This window comes from Sarcophilus harrisii, chromosome 2 (genome assembly GCF_902635505.1).
Source record: "Sarcophilus harrisii chromosome 2, mSarHar1.11, whole genome shotgun sequence".
NCBI classification, from domain to species: domain Eukaryota; kingdom Metazoa; phylum Chordata; class Mammalia; order Dasyuromorphia; family Dasyuridae; genus Sarcophilus; species Sarcophilus harrisii.
The window spans coordinates 360,485,325-360,504,538 of record NC_045427.1 but is presented as its reverse complement, the minus strand read 5'-3'; the positions used below and the strand labels follow the sequence as shown (position 1 = coordinate 360,504,538).

At 37.0% G+C, this 19,214-nt stretch overlaps 1 protein-coding gene across 3 annotated transcripts in view; it reads right to left on the bottom strand.

Annotated features, from left to right (window-relative positions):
- The window catches only part of BEGAIN (brain enriched guanylate kinase associated), a 269,775-nt gene that overhangs the window by 44,287 nt on the left and 206,274 nt on the right, over window positions 1-19,214 (bottom strand). For all 3 annotated transcript variants that reach the window (XM_031953246.1, XM_031953247.1, XM_031953248.1), the window contains one exon: window positions 11,009-11,075. In XM_031953246.1, coding sequence (XP_031809106.1) covers window positions 11,009-11,075 — 67 coding nt within the window. The remainder of the gene's footprint in view (window positions 1-11,008; window positions 11,076-19,214) is intronic.

The window sequence follows — 19,214 nt, the reverse complement described above, 5'->3', positions numbered from 1 at the left end:
AGCAGCGGCAACTTCTTTTGGACTTTGGGGGAGACAGTGAAGGATATAGGACCCCAAAGTTGTTGGAATGACAGCACTTTCAAGAACATTGATCCCTGATTTCAGAATTCCCCTCTTTCTCCCCCCATCCCCTGCCCCGAACCTTCAATAATTATTGAGATGTGAGCAGGCAACCACTTCTGCAATTAACTTCCAGGGTTCCTGTGTTTTTCTATCCATTGATGACAATTGGTCAGTCATTCTATCAACAAACATATATTAAATGGCCTGCAACTGTGTTAAGTACTGGGAATGAAAAGAAAGACGATAGTCCTTTCTATCAAGGAGCTCAAAGTCTAAAGGAAGAGACAACATATAATTATATGTGAAGAAAAAAATAGACAGGATAAATTAGCAGGAAGACACTAGTCTCAAGTGTATCATGAAAAGCTTCTTGTAGAAAGTGAAATTTTAGCTGAGTTGCACACAACATGAACTTCTGAGGTAGCTTGTTTTTGCTGCTCCTAGTCTGGAGATAAGAGAGAGAAATCTGCTTCCCCTATTTTTTGCTGCAAAGTATAAAGAACAAGTCTCAAGAGCTGCCAGTCCCAGAATATTTCTATTGTGCTTTTACAAGTCATAAGGACAGCAACTGCAGCTTAGTAAACCAATATGAAGTTCCTTGTGGTCCATCATCTTGATTGGGGACTCTCTTGATTCATCCTCTGTAATATGCTTTCTCTAGTCAAGTACTTGTTTTAACAAGCCAGATGAGAGTGCTTTGGAAGATATTAGTCCATATCCCCGATTCTAGAAAACTCTCCTGTAATTTGGAAAAGATGGAACAGGCATTATAGACTCTGCTCCCCCAGTAGCCACAACTAGTGAAGATTAAGAAAAGAAAGTTCTCATCACCATAACTAAATCCAACATAAGAAAGTTTTATATGGAAATATATATGGAAATAATATGTGGAATATATGGAAATATATTGGAAATAATATGAAAGAATATGCATTAACACCTGCCTCCAGGAGTAAATACAAAATGCTCTGTTTGGCATTCAAAGTCCTTCCTTCCTTTCTAGCCTTCTTATATTTTATTCCCAAAACATACTCTCTGATCCAGTGCTACTGGCCTCCTGACTGTCCCACAAACAAGAGACTCCATTGTTCTGCTCTGGGCATGTATCTCTGGTTTTTCTCCATATTTGGAATCTTCTCCCTTCTCTAATTACTGACTTTCCTAGCTTTCTTTAAATCCCAACTAAAATCTCACTTAATATAGAGTCTTTCCTAATCCTTCTTAATTACCGTATCTTCCCTCTGTTAATTATCTCCTATTTATCCTGTTTGTAGCTTTGAATATATTTGTTTGCATGTTGTCTTTCCTGTTAGATTGTAAGCTCCTTGAAACCAGGGACTGTCTTTTGCCCTGGTGCTTAACAAAGTGCCTAGCATATAGTAGGTGCTTAATAAATGTTGACTAATTATTTTGCCACTGGGTCATTCTATCTGATTTTCTGCTGATCCCTCTTATTTATACTAATTCCCTTATGAGTTTCTAAAAGCATCTTATTTTTCTAATTTGCATCCCTAGTTATTAGTGCAGAACCTTGACACAGTAAGTGCCTAATAAATGCTTTTTCATTCTTAGTTACATGTTTTACAGTTTCCTTACCTATAAAATGAGAAGAGAGGATATTGGACTAGATAATATCTGTTTTTCCAGTTTTAAATCTTAAGATCTTGAACTTTAGAGCAGAGACTGGCTTACTTTTCTATTTGTATACTCAGCATTTAGCATCATGCTTTGCAAATAGTAAAACCTTAATAAATGCTTCATCCATTCATATCTTTTTCTTACAGCCAAATTCTTCCCTCCAAACATATTCAAACACTTTCTTCCCTTCCTCCCCCACTGCCTTTACTCTCTCCCATGCTCTAGCTCGTCTTTCTAGCTGGAGATCTAAGCTCCCACTTTATATCAGTTTTCAACTTAGGCACCTTATGTCTAGGAATACTAGCTGACCACACATTCACTATTCTTTGCTGCCTGGGGAGAAATTGGAGCTAATTTTGTGAGGAGTTTCTTATTCTTATTTTCCATTTGCTCCTTGGATAATTATAAAATAATTATTTATTAATCTTATACTTGTGGAGGGACTGACATGCTCTTCAAGGAAGTCACTTTGGAAGTACCAATCACCTGTTGGATAATGGAGTGATACTTATTCCCAAGGAATATGTAATGAAATCAAACTTACTCATTCATTCCATCTTGCTACTTTCCACAAGGTTCAGAAGAGAAGAGCCAGACTGGGCTCCTCTCTCAATCTAATTACAATCCCACCTTTAAAAATAACAGTCTGTAGACCTGGAGCTGCCTCTTATTTGCTGCATTCCTTTTGGAAATTAAATTAATGATTATTACTATTACACTATAATGATTATAACTATTACACTAGGAACTAGATAAAAATCAAAGTTATAGAAGACTTGGTCAGAGTTTACAATGTAGCAGTCTCTAGGCCTCAGTTTTCCCATGTCCAAAAGTGATTGTGGTTGAACTAGATGATCTCTAATATTCCTTTCAGCGCTGACATTCTATGCTCTAGATTTTTTTCTTTCTTTTTTGCTGAGTCAATTGGGGTTAAGTGACTTGCCCAGGGTCACATAGCTAGGAAGTGTTAAGTATCTGAGGCCCATTTGAACTCAGGTCCTCCTAACTTCAGGACTGGTGCTTTAGATGGGAAGCTAGGTGGTGCAGTGGATAGAGCACCAATCCTATTTATTTTCATGAGCTTATTTATAGGCTCTTTCATAACTCATAGGATCTTCATGGACAAGATGATGAGATGTAGAGTTGATGATAGGACAGTCAGATAGATTTATGGTTGTTTAGACAAAGATCCTGATTAATAGAAGGCTTTTAAAAATGTGGTTATGTACTGTGTTCTTGGCCCTGTTGTGTGTTCAGCATTTTAAATCACAAGCATGCTTATTAAATTTGTGAATAACACAGAGATGGAACAGATAAGTAGCTAACCCACTGAGTAACAAATCAAGGATCCAAAATTATTTCAAGTGCTATTTGATTTTTTTTCTGCTCAGTGTCCCATGGACTTATTCCATCTCTCTGAACCCCAATATATTTATTTCTCCAAAGTCCACAATCAACAGACTAGAGAATCTGGCAATTTTACAAAAGACAAAACAAAAAAATCAACACTGGACTTAGAATTGCCTTTGGATTCCTTCCTATGATTTTCTCTCTCCTGGAGAGAATGGAACACTGGGCCATCAATCATTTTTCCTTCCTTCTCTCTAGAGAATCACTCTAAACCACTTTTAAATTCACATACCTTATACCCTAATTTGATTTCTGGTCATTCTAAGAAGGTTTTGCACTCAGCCATTACTTAGTCAATAACTCAATTCAATTAAACTAAATTCAATATCAGAAACATTTATCTTCTTTTAAGGTTTGGCTCAGGGCCCATCTTATTCATAGAATGTTTGTTGATCCTCTTAGGGTGTTAGTATTTCTTCCTTCTTAAATTACCATATATTATACTTATTAGCATACATGTTGCATTCCTTAGTAGAATGTAAACTCATTGAAGGCAGGGACTTTTTTGGTTGCAGCTTTGTATCCTCATTGATCATAATAGGTACTCAAAAATGTTTGTGGAAGTGGGATAACCACTTTGAACATGGTCGGATGTTTATGGCTAAGCACAGTTTTGGTCCTCAGACTGCTTACTCTCTACTCAGGGAGGGGATGATATTTTTGACAAATAAATATGATTTACAGTAGAATGTGACTTAGGCAACGGAGAGATACAGACAAAGTGCTCTATGAAAGTTAAGGTAAGGGGGCAGCTAGATGGTGCAGTGAATAGAGCACAAGCCCTGAAGTCAGAAGGACCTGATTTCAAATCTGGCGTCAGACACTTAACACTTCCTAGCTTTATGCCGGGGCAAGTCACTTAACCCCAATTGCCTCAGGGGAAAAAAGGTTAAAGTAAGAAGAAATTAGTAAAGCAAGGAGATAGACCAAATGGGCACTTCTAATTTTAAATCCTTCAATCTCATGATTTACTAACTAGGCAGCTAGGTAACAGTGGGTACAGCACTAAGCCTAGTGTTAGGAAGATTTGAGTTCAAATCTAAGTGCTCTCACTTAGTAGATGTTTGACCCTGGGCAAGTTACTCAATTCCTCTTGATTTTGCCTCTTGACACTTAGTAGCTACATGACCATGAATATTTCCCTTTCCTTTCTAGGTATTAATTTTGATAACCATAAAATGGTAGTAATAGTTCTAGTACTTACACTTGATAGTTTGTTATAAGACTCAAAGTATGATAATGTGTAAAGTGAGATATAAAGTGGTAGGATATCAAGACACTGTAGTCTACTTGGGCAACTAAAGGATGCATTAAAAACTTGACTCTACTATTTGTAAAGTTTTATGCAGAGAAATATGGAGGCCAATTTTATGAGTAAGATACAAACTTTGCTCTTAAGGAATTTATAGTCTACTGTGTGAGGGGAATTGAGGCAGACATAAGGTGGAAACACAAATGATACCAATATAGGGCCAGACCAATGAGGGCCAAGTCAGGTTTAACATAATAAGTGAGTACTACAGGAATTGGGATGAGAGAGATGACTTTATGTAGAAAGATTGCTTAGCAATCAGGGAAAGCATGATGGAACAGGGATAGTAATTGGTCTTGAAACTCGTATAGAAGGAGAGAAAGGAGGAAAGAGAGCTATAGGAAGATGAAGGCTTGAGAAAGGCTGAGACATCACTTCTCATCCACATTTGACAGAAGAGGAAGCACCCTGAGGAGTGATTTTACTCAACCAAGATCACACAGGTAGTAAGAGAAGAGCTGTCTGGAAAGCAGGTGATCTGAATTCCCAAACCCATTGTTCCTGCTGCTACATCTTCATATTGTCTCAATTTAGAAAATTTGTGGCATCCACTGGGGCGATGTCTAGTTGAAACTTATGCCTATTGTATGTGGCATGGACTCATTTAACTAGATATACTACTTGTCCCAATAAACCTTAACTGTAGAAAGCTCATACGTTTATATAGAAAATCCTGTAGTCAGTGAGATGTAGGTGGGAATCAGATTGTAAAGGTCTTGAATGCAAGCTAACAGTAAAGTGATGAATCACTGTAGTTTTTGGATTCAGAAGGTGACAAAATCATAACTATGTTTTAGGAAGATTGATGTCTGTGTTTGAAAGTGGGAAGAGAAGAAACTGGAGGCAAATGGATCATCAGTAGGTTATTCCAAAAGACAAGGGAAGAAGGCATTAAGGCCCTGGACTGTGGGAGGGGGGACAGTCCTAGTGATATAGTGAAAGGACAGATGGATGTGTTGGTTAGCTAGACAGAAAAATTGAAAACAATCTCATTTCCCCCCAAAACTGTACAGGCCCTAACTTTCCTTCTTCTTCTTCTTTTTTTTTTTTTTTTAAATAATCTACTTCATCTGAAGACAGAGGGAAAAGAATTTTCCATCTTTTACTAAGTCATCCATGTCTTTCAGATATGTTCTCACTCTCTCTATTCTAACTCCCAGGCACAAGGTGTTTCTTATCTGTTTCCAATTAGAACTAACTGGCTTGGCTAACCTTGCCTCCAGCAGGGTTGGCAGCACAGTGCCAGCCTGAGTTGTTTGGTCCTTTTCTGGAGCTCTCTCTTTATGGGCTACTTCTTGTTTCATTAGCTAGGCTGTTCTGTAAAGCAAGTTGGTGCTGACCTCATGATCTGCTCTCCCATATCCAGTGGCTTCGTGGAAACAGACAATAATTTCACATTTTCCACCGGAGTCAAAGGAATGAGATCTAGCACTGAAGAAGTCTAGTTTCAATATTGGGGCAGAATCTTTCCTCAGTTACCTGTATTCACCATTCCTGTATATATTATTCATTCATTCAACAAACTCCTATAATCATAAAATTTTAGAATTGGAAAAGACCTCAGACACTATAGGATTATATATAGATTTAGAGCTGGAAGGGATCTTAAAGTTCATCTAATCCAACCCACTTATGTTACAGATAAGGAAACTAAGTCCTACAAAACTGAGCCTATGACTTATCCAAGTAGGAAGTATAATGTTGGTATTTGAGCCATATTCTTCTGAATGTACTGTGCTGTGGTTTGCTTCCATCTTGAAGCCCTTGGATGAGATACATCCTGGGATTGATTCCACTCCCAGTAGAAATCATAAAAAGAACCAGTTTCCTCCTTCATTGTAAAATAGGAGAGGCAGACTAGATGTCTTCCAAGGTCTCTTCGAGGTCTAGATCTATGATCCATGATCTTATAATTTAATGTCTGAAGTTAAGTTTTGCCTAGAGAATAAGTTTGGCATAGCAGATAGTGTGCTGTATTTTAAGTCAGGAAGACATGCATAAAAATCTTGCCTCTGATACTTTGTAGCTATGTAACCATGGGCGAATCACTTAGCTTTTCTAAGATTTAATTTGTATCATCTATAAAATGGGCATATTAGCTCTGGTACTTGCCTTTAAGGCTTGTTATGAAGCCCAAGTGTGATAATGTATATAAAATGCATTCTAAAATATAAAGTACTATATAAGCATTGGTTATTTTTATTTCAAGATTTCATTTGTATTAGAACTACTTGCTTAGTTTCTTGCCCTTTTGCCTTTCCTTGATTCCCCCCCCCCACATTTGTGTATCATTCATTTCTGTTTTTAGCTTACTAATATAAAGACATAGTATCTACTTGTATAGAATACTTAACTCCCCTGTTCCTTGATTTCTGTCCTGCTACAGTGACTCTTCCTCTGACAACAATCCTAACTCTATTCTCCGACTGCCTCTAACTACATTGAGTACCACAAAGAAGAGAAATAGAACGGGACTACATCAATGTTATTCCCTAACAATCTGTGATGGAAAGAATATTGGATTTATAGTTGGAATCTATGGACGTGTATCCTGGTTCAAATGAATGAACAACACATACAGGAATGATGAATACAGGTAACTTAGCAAAGATTATGCTCCTGATGCTGAAACAAGTTCTATGGACTTCTGATCACTCATTTTCTAAGTAGTACAATAGGGAAAATTATAGCTGACTCAGAGAGTTCTGTAAGGAAATCACTTTGTAAACTTAAAATAAAATTTTAAAAAGTATTACCAGAATCATTTAATCATATTTTTCTAAGAATAAAAAAGGAAACAGTTCAAAAATATTTCATGAGTAGTTCTTGAAGGCTGCCAATCAGTCAATAATATAGTGTCATTTGGTGGGGCTCAAGAAGGAATCAGAGCACAAAGGAGTTGATGAAATATTTCCCTTTGGGTTCTAAAGAAAGAAGGACAATGAATGGTTTTTGAGCATTCTTCTATCTGTGAAACATAGGAACTCAACAGGAGAAGGTTAACAAAGGAGACTGAGATAGACAATGGTATATGTTACAGGCAAGGGGAATTAAAAATGAGACCCCCTTTCAGGAGACAGGGAGGAGATTGCCCTTGGAAAGAGTGGAGGGTAAAACTTGATGAGTTCATCTGCTAAGATTTGAGAGCTCTTGTCTTGGAGGCTTCTTAGTTTTACATTCTGAAGGTTATAAGGAATCTCAAATGTATGTATTCCAAATCTCTTATTTTACATGGAAATTAACTGACCTGACTGAGGTCATAAGACGGAGGTAACAGAGCTGAGACTCTTGTGCCTTCTGTCCCACTATACTTCCTTTTCAGGTTCCTTTAGGTGCTAAGGGCTATACCACCCCATCTATCTCTGAAGCTACCTCAGTAGCTCTCTTTCTGGACTCTATCTTACAAATGTTTAAGTCAGTTGTCACCAGCACTGCTAATTCCCAGTCTCAGTCTCTATCTTCCTTCAAATATTCATCCTGCTCACTGCTACGGAGTTTCAGGTGAAAAGAGGACTCCATGAAACCTTCAGCAATCATCTTGTAGGATCATATAGGCATAGGATGACTTATAGGAATTAAGGCAATATGAAGTAAACAGAACAAGGAAAACAACACACACAATGACTGCAATGCAATGGAAAAATAACAGATAAAGCAAATAGAAACCAAATGCTGTGAAGTTATGATGATCAAACTTAGTTCCAAAGAAGAGCTATAAGAGGAAACTAATCTTTTTTTTTTTTTTTTTTTTTTTTTTTTTTTTTTTTTTGCAATGGGGCAGGACTATGGATACAGAACCTCAGACTTAATTGACATATTGGTTAGGTTTTTCCTTTCTTTTTAATCTTTTCTTATAAGGGATAGATCTCTGGAGAGGGGGCAGAGAAAGATATACTGGGATAAAAATAAAAGATATCAACAGTTTTTAAAGTCTTAAAAAATGTGTGTTTTGGAACAATTGTTCCTGACTAAAGCGTTTTAATTTCTGGCAAACTTACTCCAGTCATTCATTTATGCATCATTCAACAGATTACTAATTCCACGCATGATGTCATGAATATGACTTAACTTTTCTTGACTTTTGTTTTCTACTTTGTAAAGTAAGGAGAATGAGTTCTTTAAGGTGCTTTCCATCTCTGAAATTTTGGGTCCTTTGATTCTAAAATCCCTTCAAGCTCTAGCATCCTTTTTTTTTTTTTTAAATAATAGTAGCTTTTTATTTTTCAGAATACATGCAAAGATAGTTTTCAACTTTCACCCTTGCAAAATCTTGTGTTCTAAATTTTTCTCTCTCCCTCCTTCCCTCCCTTTCCCCTCTCCTAGATAGCAAGTGAGCCAATATAGGTTAGACATGTATAATTCATTTAAACATTATTTCCATATTTATCATGATGCACAAGAAAAATCAGATCAAAAGGGGGAAATGAAAAAGAAAAAAACAAACATACAACAAGAACAACAAAAAGTGAAAATCTATGTTGTGATCCATATTCAATCCCCCTAGAACTCTCTCTGGATGCAGAAAGCTTCTCTTCATTACAAGTCTACTAGAATTGGCCTTTATCACCTCATTGTTGAAAAGAGCCAAGTCCATCATAGTTGATCATCACATAATCTTGTTGCTGTGTACAATGTTCTCTTGGTTCTACTCACTTCACTTAGCATCAGTTCATGTAAGTCTCTCCAGGTCTTTCTGAAATCATCCTGCTGATCATTTCTTATAGAACAATAATATTCCATAATATTTATATACCATAACTTATTCAGTCAATCTCCAAATGATGGGCATCCATTTCCAATTCCCAGTTCTCTCGTCACTACAAAAAGGACTGCTACAAACATTTTTGCACATTTGTATCCTTTTCCCTTTTTTATGATCTCTTTGGGATACAGAGCCAGTGGAGACATTGCTGGATCAAAGGGTATGCAGAGTTTGGTAGCCCTTTGGGCATACTTCCAAATTGCTATCCAGAATGGTTGGATCACTTCACAACTCTACCAACACTGTATTAGCGTCCCAGTTTTCCCACATCCCCTCCAACATTTATCATTATCTTTTCCTGTTACCTTAGCTAACTTAGAGGTGTGAAATAGTACCTCAGATTTGTTTTAATTTGAATTTGTCTAGTCAATAGTGATTTAGAAGCTCTAGCATTCTTAAGTCTATGTTCAAAAGTCCTATTGAATTATAATATTTCTGTTCTATGATTTTTAAAAAAGGTGTACATTAATTAAAAAATTTCCATCTGAGTCACACTGGAAAAAAATAGAATAAAAGGGAAAAATCACAAGAAAAAAACAAAACAAAAAAAGGTGGAAATAGCATGCTCTGATATGCATTCAGTCTCTGTAGGTTTGTCTTCTGGATGCAGATAACATTTTCCATCCAAAGTTTATTGGAATTGCCTTGGATCATTGAATTACCGAGAAGAGTTAAATCTATGATAGTTGATCATCACACAATCTTGCTGTTGCTATGTACAATGTTGGTCTGGTTCTGCTTGCTTTATAGTATCAGCTCATATAAATCTTTGCAGGCTTTCCTGAAATCAGCCTATTCATCATTTTTTATTGAACAATGGTATTCCAGTACTTTCATATATCATAACTAACTCAGCCATCCCCCAACTGATGGGCATCTATTCATTTTCCAATTCTGTGTCACTACAAAAAGAGCTAATTCAAACATTTTTGCACATGTGGATCCTTTTCTCTTTTTTATAATTTCTTTGGGATACAGACCCAGTAGTATATGCTCTATGATTTTAAAGCCCCGTACAGCTCTAATGCTTTATCTTTTTTGACTTGAAAGCCTATGCATTTTAAATATTCTAAATTTTTTCTCTTTTAAATAATATTTTATCTTTTGAATTATACATGGACAATTTTTAACATTCATTTTTAAAATAAAATTTTGAATTCCAAATTTTTTCCTTCCCTTATTTGCCTCTCTTCTCCCTAAGACAATAAGCAAATTAATATAGCTTACATGTGAATAGTTTAAATATATTTAATAATTTTAAGGTCTTCTTGCATGTCTGACATTCTCTGTTCTATGATTCTAAGTCCCTTTGTAGCTTTGACATTCTGTGATTCTTATGTCATTTCCATCTGTAAGATTTTATTTAGGCTATGTTTTCTGACAAGGAGTAGAGGGAGGGGCTGTTAGGAGAGCCTTTTAAAGACCTAGATAAGAAATCTTCATTGGAGATCAAAGGTATAGAGAGTTGCTATGAGTGGCCTGCTGTTCCTATATTCACTTTGAACAATATAGCCACAAGGATGCCACCTGAAGCAATTTCTAGATTTCTAAATTCTAAGTTTTATTTGATCCACTTTAACTTGGCCTTAGAAAAAAGGAGAGAATATTTTCCATCCTAGGCTTCCTACACAGGATCTTTCATAGCCAGACTTACAAAGGGACTCAGTGGCAGAAATCTCTCTAATAGGGTATAAGAGGTTAATGCTGAATAGTCATGTAGCAACCTCTGAGATAGGATGCATCTTCTTAATGCTCATGTTTACTTAGCTATCTAAAGACTACAAGCCCAAGATCATCCATATAGGGTCTGGTAGAGAACTTACCATTCGATATAACTTGTCTTCCAGCTCCTGGTTAATCCTCTGTAAAGCTAAGTAGTTGTTCTGTATTCTGAAAGAAAAGATAATACTATGTCATTAGGATCACTGACCCCTCACCAGAGTCCTAAGGACAGGGAGACAAAACAAGTTATACATTACTGCTAAAGATTCAGACTTCAAAGTCAAAAACACACACACATACAAGCTTTTTACTCATGATGTTCTCTTCCAGGAAGGCTTTCCAGATGATATCCATCTTACTTGCTCACCCTTTTACCCCAAAGGCTCTTGATCACTTATTCAACAAATTCTCCATTTCCCCAAACACAAAGTACTCAGCATGAAATAAAGCACCATGAGCGAAGGTGAAATATAGGATTATAAAATAGCATTTAGGCCATACATCTGTACTAGATGTACATACACAGCTGAACCTTTCCATTGTGAATTCACGTGCCTGTTATGTACAACATGGTTTAATGGCAAGGGAGATGAACCTGGAGTTGGGAGATATAGGTTGGAATCTATGTACTAGCCCTAACTAGTTGTGTGATATGGGACAAGTCATGTTAGCTTTCTGAATCTTTCTTGAATTTCTGGTAAATAGAGAAAATTATGCTTTCACATGGTTATCCCCAGGCATATACTTTATAAAGCATAAAGCTGGTCTCAGATACTGACTAGCTATGCGACTCTGAGAAAATAATTTAATTTCAGTATATCTCAGTTTCTTCATCTACAAAATGGGGATAGTGACTTATATTTGGAAATATGATTTGAAGAATTGCACATGGTTAATGTATCGGATTACTTTCTATCTAGGGAGGGGGGAGTTAGGGAGGGAAGGAGAAAAATTTGGAACACAATGTTTTGGAAGGGATAATGTTGAAAACAATCTTTGTGTATTTCAAAAAATAAAAAGCTATTATAAAAAAATAAAATGGGGATTATAGCACCTCAGAGGTTATTGTAAGGATTAAATGAGCTAATATGTGTAAATATATTAAGTAGTATATACATATAGTAATAAATATTTTAAGTTTAGCACAATGTTTGGCACATAGTAGGACTTAATAAATGTTTATTTCCTTCCCCCTTAAAAGTGTTATAGCAGTGGGAACTATAATTATTCTTGCTGCTCTATTATACTTTTATTCATGCCCAAACCACAGAATCTCAGGGGTGGGAGGGACTTCAGAGATCATCTAATTCATTTGCTTTCTCCAACAACCAATCAATCCATCCATCAACAAACACTGATTTGGTACTTATACTGCAGAAAATTATACTGGGTGGAGGAGTTGGGGGGGAGGGAGGGAATGTTTAGATAAAACCCAGATAGCTGATTTCATGAGCTCATAGTGTAGTTATTCCTAACCAGTATGACATCCAGGCATTTTCTCTATTTCCCATGTCTGAAAAGCATGAATAAAGAATATCCTTCTTTATTTTCATCTACTGACTTCCTTCAAGTTTCAACTAAAATCCTATTTTCTATATGAAGCCTTTCCCAATCTATCTTAATTCTAGTGCCTCTTCCTGTACACAGCTTGTTTGTACATATTTATTTGGTTGTTGCCTCTCCCATTAGATTGTGAATTCCTTGGGAGCAGGGACTGGCTTTTGCCTCTGTTATATCACAACCACTTAGCACAGTGCTTGGCATATAGAAGGCACTTAACAAATGGTTATTAACTGACTGACCTCCTTCTCAAAACAGATGATAATTCATCTTTGTGGTCTATATTCTTAGAACACCACTCTGCTCCAAAACTCTTCTCTCTAAAGTTAGCAACATTCCTTGCATTTAATGGTCTTGTCTCAATCCTCATATACCATAATTTAACTATTGCTCTTCCTGGATACTCTCTCCTGTCTTCGTTTTCATCACAATCCTCTCTGATGATTCTCTTCTTACCTGTCTTTGTCAGTATTTTCTGCTTATTTCCTAAGTGTTAATCTCCAAGAGTGCTTTATTTATACCTTTTCTTCATTTTCCATATTCTTTTCCTGGATGATCTCATATATTCTCAAATATATGAACTCTATCATCTCTATGCTGATGCGTCCCAAAGCTATATAATGCATCCAAACTTGGCCATCTCCACCTTGATGACTAATGACCACCTTGAACACCACATGCTCAAAACTGTACTCATCTTTCCCCCTTTACTTGCCCCTCTTTCAAGCAACCAAATATCTGTTGAAGATATCCCTGTCACAACCTTGAAATTAACCATGATGCTTTCCTTTCTTTTATTCCTTGTTTCAACCCATAGCCAAATTGTTTACTCCACATTCACATGTCACATACATTCCTTTCTTTCCACTTATATAATCATTATTCTAATTCAGAGCCCCATAACCATTCACCTGAACCAGTGTAATTGTCTTTTACATATCTTCCTTGATAATAGTTTCTCCTCCCCACATAGCCACGTAGCTGCCAAAACAGTCTTCATAAGATACTTATCTGACCCTGCCAGTTTCCCGCTGACAAATTTAGGATAAAGCAGAAACTCTTCAGTCTAACATTTAACTATTCCCCACTTCCATCTTCTCAAACTGATTCCACCTTACTATTTTCAAACATATTCTATACTCCAGGAAAGATGGATTACTTTGCTATTTTCCAAACTTGGTATTCAATTGCATACCTTCATTCATGCTATGACTTCACATGGGCTGCCCTTCTGCCCTTGCCTGTACTCTCTTACATACATTTCTCAGAATCCATATCTTTATACGGCTCAGATGCCATCTCCAATTGAAAGCTCTCACTTACTCCAGCTCTCAGTCTTTCCCTTCTCTTACCTTGAATTTATTTATTTGTGTACCTGCTGTGTTCTCCACCCAAGCCCTAGTAGTATGTAATTTTCCCCAGGGCAGGAACTGTTTTAGTGTTTTGCTTTGTCGACTTGGTGGTCAGGCTTAAATTGAATTTTCTGAATTCTTCTAGTGATGGCAGGCACATTGCCTACAGCACAGCTCAATCCACTTTTGCTTGTTAGGAAACCCTTTCCTTTAATCAATCACAACTGATCTTATATTTTCTTAGTGGTCCTATTTCTGTCTTCTGCCTATCAATATAGTTAAGTCATCTGCAGAACAACAGTTGAAAGTTAGGAAAGTAGTAAGACAGACTCTCGAGTATCCCTGATCATTGTTACAAAGCCCAGAACTGAAAGCTCATGAACTCAATTCATAGAAGTGCCTTTGTTGCCACTCAGGGCCTATTGATTTCTTTTTCACACCTATTTCTAACAAGCTTGGTTACCTAGTTTCCCAGCTCACAGAAATTTAGAAGTAGCAAATTATGAGGGACTGCTAGAAGTAGTTACACTGAGAATAGCTGGTCATTTCTTAGATGTGCCTTGCTCTTCTCAAACTCTTCCTTTTGATATATAGCAATGATAAAACACTATCTTCTTCCCTAAGGTCTTCTTTGGACTCAACACTAAAGGAAATTAAATTACACGTGCCCTATTTAAGAAGGCAGGGAAATGTGTGATTCATTGATGTTGTCATCTATATCAGTACCATTTTAAAATGTTGATGCCTAAAGGTTTAAATCAGGAGTTCTTAGCTTGAATTCCACAAACTTGTTTTTTAAAATATGCTGATACAACATGACAATAAGGAAATATGTTTAAAAGTATCATACATGTATAACTTATATCCGATTACTTGCTGTTTTGGGGAGGGTGGAGGTAAGGTAGGAAGAAAGAAAAATTTGGAACACAAAATCTTACAAAAATGAACGTTGAAAACTATATATGTATTTGGAGAAAAATCCTATTAAAAATAATGATAGCTATACTTCAATATAATTGTTTTCCATTGTAATCCTATGTATTTTATTTTATGCCTTAAAAACATTATTTTGAGAAGGTGTCCTTTGGTTTCACCAGATTGCCAAAAGTGTCCATGATATAAAATAGGTTAAAATTCCCTAATTTAAATTCTCCATTATTGGAAATGCCCTTCTTTGAGGGTTCTTGGTTATATGTATGTGGAAGAGGGGATGGGGCATAGTGTACTGTACTCTGTACAAAGAATGCATTAAATCAAGTTTGCCAGTTTTCTTAGTGCCCAATAACATTTTTTCTTTCCTTAAAGACACAAATGACAACATTAAAAAAAAATATTGTCTCAGAATTAGAATTCAGAATACCATACTATTTTGTCTCACTGATGAAAACATGTCTCCCTCCTCCCTATGAAGAACTTACCCAGATCAATAATAGTAACTCCTATGTCTAAGGGAATGTAAGGGGCAAGTGCTTTCCTCACCCATAATCTTAGGAGCTAAGTGACAATTATTTCATGATACCCCGATTGTGGGCATGCCCTTCACCATTTCAAGTTACAACTTCTCCCTGAGAGATGGCCAAAAAAATTCATTGTCATTTGGCCAAATGAATGATCAGCTAGGTTGGTCCTAGGACAAAACAAGTGTCGGTCAATATGCATTTGGTAAACATCTGCTGTGTGCCAGACACTGAGAATGCAAAGAAAGGCATGAGACAGTCCCTGCCTTTGAGGAGTTCATTGCCGAATGGGATAGACAATATGTAAACAAGAATGTTCAAACAAGATTTTGTCAGGGTAAATTAGAGATAATCAACAGAGAAAAGACACTAGAATTAAAGGTAATCAGGAAATGTTTTTTGTAGAAGGTGGAGATTATAGTTGGGACTTGAAGGAAGCCAGGAAAGCCTAGAGGCAGAGGTGAAGAAAGACCTTTTTCTAGGTATGGGGAACAGGACTGCAGACTACTTGGGGGTGAGGAGAATAAAGTATAACAAGCTTGGACAGGTAGAAGAAGCCCAGGTCATGAAGGGCTTTAAAATGTCATATAGAGGATTTTATATTTATATTTATATCCTGGAAATGACATTGTCTTTCACAAGGCCAACACTTAAAGCTAAAGTTGTCTGGACCATTTTTTTGTTTGTTTTTAAATGGTATTTTATTTTTTTCAATTACATGTAGAGATAAATTTTAACTTTTTTTTTAAAAAAAAAAATAAGATTGAGTTCCTTCCCTCCTTCCCCTCCCTCCTCTCTAAGACAGTAAGTAATTTAATTTTGGTGATATATGTGTAATTATGTAAAATATATTTCCATATTAGTCATGTTGTGAAAAAAGAAATAGAATAAAAAGAAAAAAAACTATTAAAAAACAAAAAGGTGCAAATAGTATACTTTGTTCTGAATCAGTTCTTTTTCTTGATGTGGATTTATTGGGCTATTTAACTTCTGATCAAAAACACTCCAGAAATTTATAAAAACTGTCATGGTGAATATTAGCACCATGTTACTAATATTAAAGGACACTTCCCTTTATTCTGCTAAAAAGTGATTATTAACAATATTTTTGGAGAGAAAGAAACATATTTGGGAAATGGGGGGCTTGTTTGGATGTTGATCATTATTATGGGTCAAAACAAAATGACTAATAAGTTTTAAAATGGTTTATGTACCAGAGATTGGACGGTCTACTTAAGATCCGAAAACTGACTGGAGAAGTCACAGGATGGGGGAAATAGGATTATACCATGGCAGTTTTTAATAGACCGAAAGTTGGGTGTTAATCACTAGTGTGATATGACAGCTAAAAACTCCGTTCAAACTTAAATTGCATTAATAGCAGTCTAGGGCTTAGAATGAAGCAGGTGGTGATCCCACTGTCTTTGTGCTAGTCAAATCCCCTATAGAGTACTGTTTTCAGTTCTTGGTACCCCCATTTTAGGAAAGTCAGGAGCAAACTAGGAACTATGCCATCATAAGAGTCGCTTTAAGAATAGGGGTTATTTTAACCTTGAGAACAGAAGACTATAGGAGTGGAGAGGACATGGTGGGGATCATGACTGTTATCTTTAAATATCTAAAGGAGTATTGTTCTTGGTCAAACAGAGCAGGAAAAAGGAAAAAGGATAACAGTTGCAGAGAAGCCAATTTTAGCTTGATATAAAGGAAAAAAAAAACACCCAACTTTCCTAACAATAAGAGTTGTCCAAAAATGGAATGGGCTACGTCAGTATGTAATGTTTCCCATCACTGGAGGCCTTCAGAGGCTGGATGATCACCCACCAGGGACATTGTAAAGGAGATGTAGAGGCAGATGACAGAATCTCAGATGCAGAATTTCAGAGGCAGAAAGAAGAGCTTTCCAGTTCAATTTATACCTGAACAGTTAATTGCACCCCTTTTTGACTGCTCCTTCTCCACACTAATTTCCAGTGAGGTATGAAGGGAAATAACCATCTCCCAAGGCAGCCCATTTCACTGTCTAGGACAGCTCTAATTCATCGCATTTCTTCTCTGCATTTTCTAGTTACTGTTCCTTGTTTTGCCAAACAGCAAATCTAACTCTTCTTCCATGTTCAAATGCTCAAAGACAAGTTATTAGGTCTCCTCCCAAGTCTTTTTAAGCCATGGTGTCTCTGTTTGCTTCATCCCTTGGCCACCCACCTTAAGGAAAACTTCAGATGACTAACCCCTTTCCTCAATATTATTATTATTATTACATAATATTACAGATGGGAGTCAGCTCAAGACAGAATACAGTGTGATCATCACCACCCAAGCTCTACACATCACATCTAAAAAAAATACTCTTAGCTCTTTTTGGCTGCCATAGTTTAGCATTAACTTCTATCATTAATTGATATTTAGCTAGTATTTTTTGTCTACTTTCCATCTACTTCTCAATGTAAATTCAGGTGCAGTGGAAAGAATGCCAGGTTTGTATTTAGTGGATTTGGGTGCAAATCTTGGCTCAACTACTGTGTGATCTTGAGTCAATCACCTGACTTCTATGGGCCTCCGCTCCTTCTCTGTAAAATTAGTTCGTTGGACTAGACTGCTTTTAAGATATTTTGTGAGGATCAAATGGGATATTTGTAAAGAATGCTAAGGCATAATGCCTAGAATACAGGTATATAAAATATAAAATAGCTAAATAAATGCTGTTTATTTTGATGTAATAGAATTGTGTCCCCCCCCCCCGATCTTTGGGGGGTGGTAACATGGATTAGAAAAACCCTGGATCTGGGAAAACTACCTGGTTCCTATAGGAATTCCTAAAAATGATCCCACCTGAATCTCAACCCATCCCCACTCTCCTACCTGGTTCCCACAGGAAGCTCCCACCTCTAATTGATCTGGGAATAACTTTGGTCTGGGAAACAATCACCACTTATTGGGTTTTGATTTGGAAATTAGCCCCTAATCAGTCCCTAGCCCCAAACCATGGAAGGCTAAATAAAAATCAAGACTCTATACCCCAAATTTTGCTATCTTCCTAATCAGGAAGCAGCCCATTGAAGGAAAGAGTTTCTCAGTGAAATAAACCCATTTTGACAAAAATCTCACTTGCAGACTGGGACTGCAAATTCTTTCACAAAACCTGTGACACTGACCTGGGGACCCACATTGTTGTTAGGGCATCCTTACACCTCGACATTTGGTGACCTGCTATAGGAATCCCCGAAATTGTACATCTCCCGGCCAAGGTAAGCCTCCTCTTGCCTCTGTTGTCTCTATTCTATAGCAAATGACAACCCAAACACCTGGGAAAGTTTGGAGTTGTCAGGAGCTCTATGCTCAGCAGAGTTCCATCCTAGGGATGCCTAGATTCAGAATTCCTGCATCTGTTAGCAGAAGTAACCTTAATCAGGGGACTTCTGTCATCTCTCTCCCTCTGTAGAGGCGCCTGAGAGGACGGGATCTATAGAATCCAAGCTCTCCTTCTCTCCATCATGACAGCTGAACGAACCCTGGGTATCCTTGGGATGTGGCCAGTAAGACCATTAAATTTCTTTTTGCTATGGGGGCCTTTCTATCGCATGTTAACACATCCCACTCCCTTAACTTAACTTAAGAACTGTTTTGAGACCTTCCCTCTGCCCTGCAAGTTTGATGACCTGTTGTTTAAACACCCCTTTCTTATTATTCCCTCCTATCCTGCTCCCTTATTGGGGCATGATTTAATGGTGAAATTGGGGACCAATTCTCTCTTCTTTAACCTCCAGGTGACCTTTTTGTGCTTCTTTCAAACTTCTCCTATATGCCCTCTGAAATCTGAGAGAAAACAGATTCCTTTGTCTGGGACCAAGGAATCCCTGGGCGAGTCACTGACACCATCCCGACCTTGGTCAGGCTGCAGGACCCCAGTGCATTTCCCCATAAACACCAATACCCAA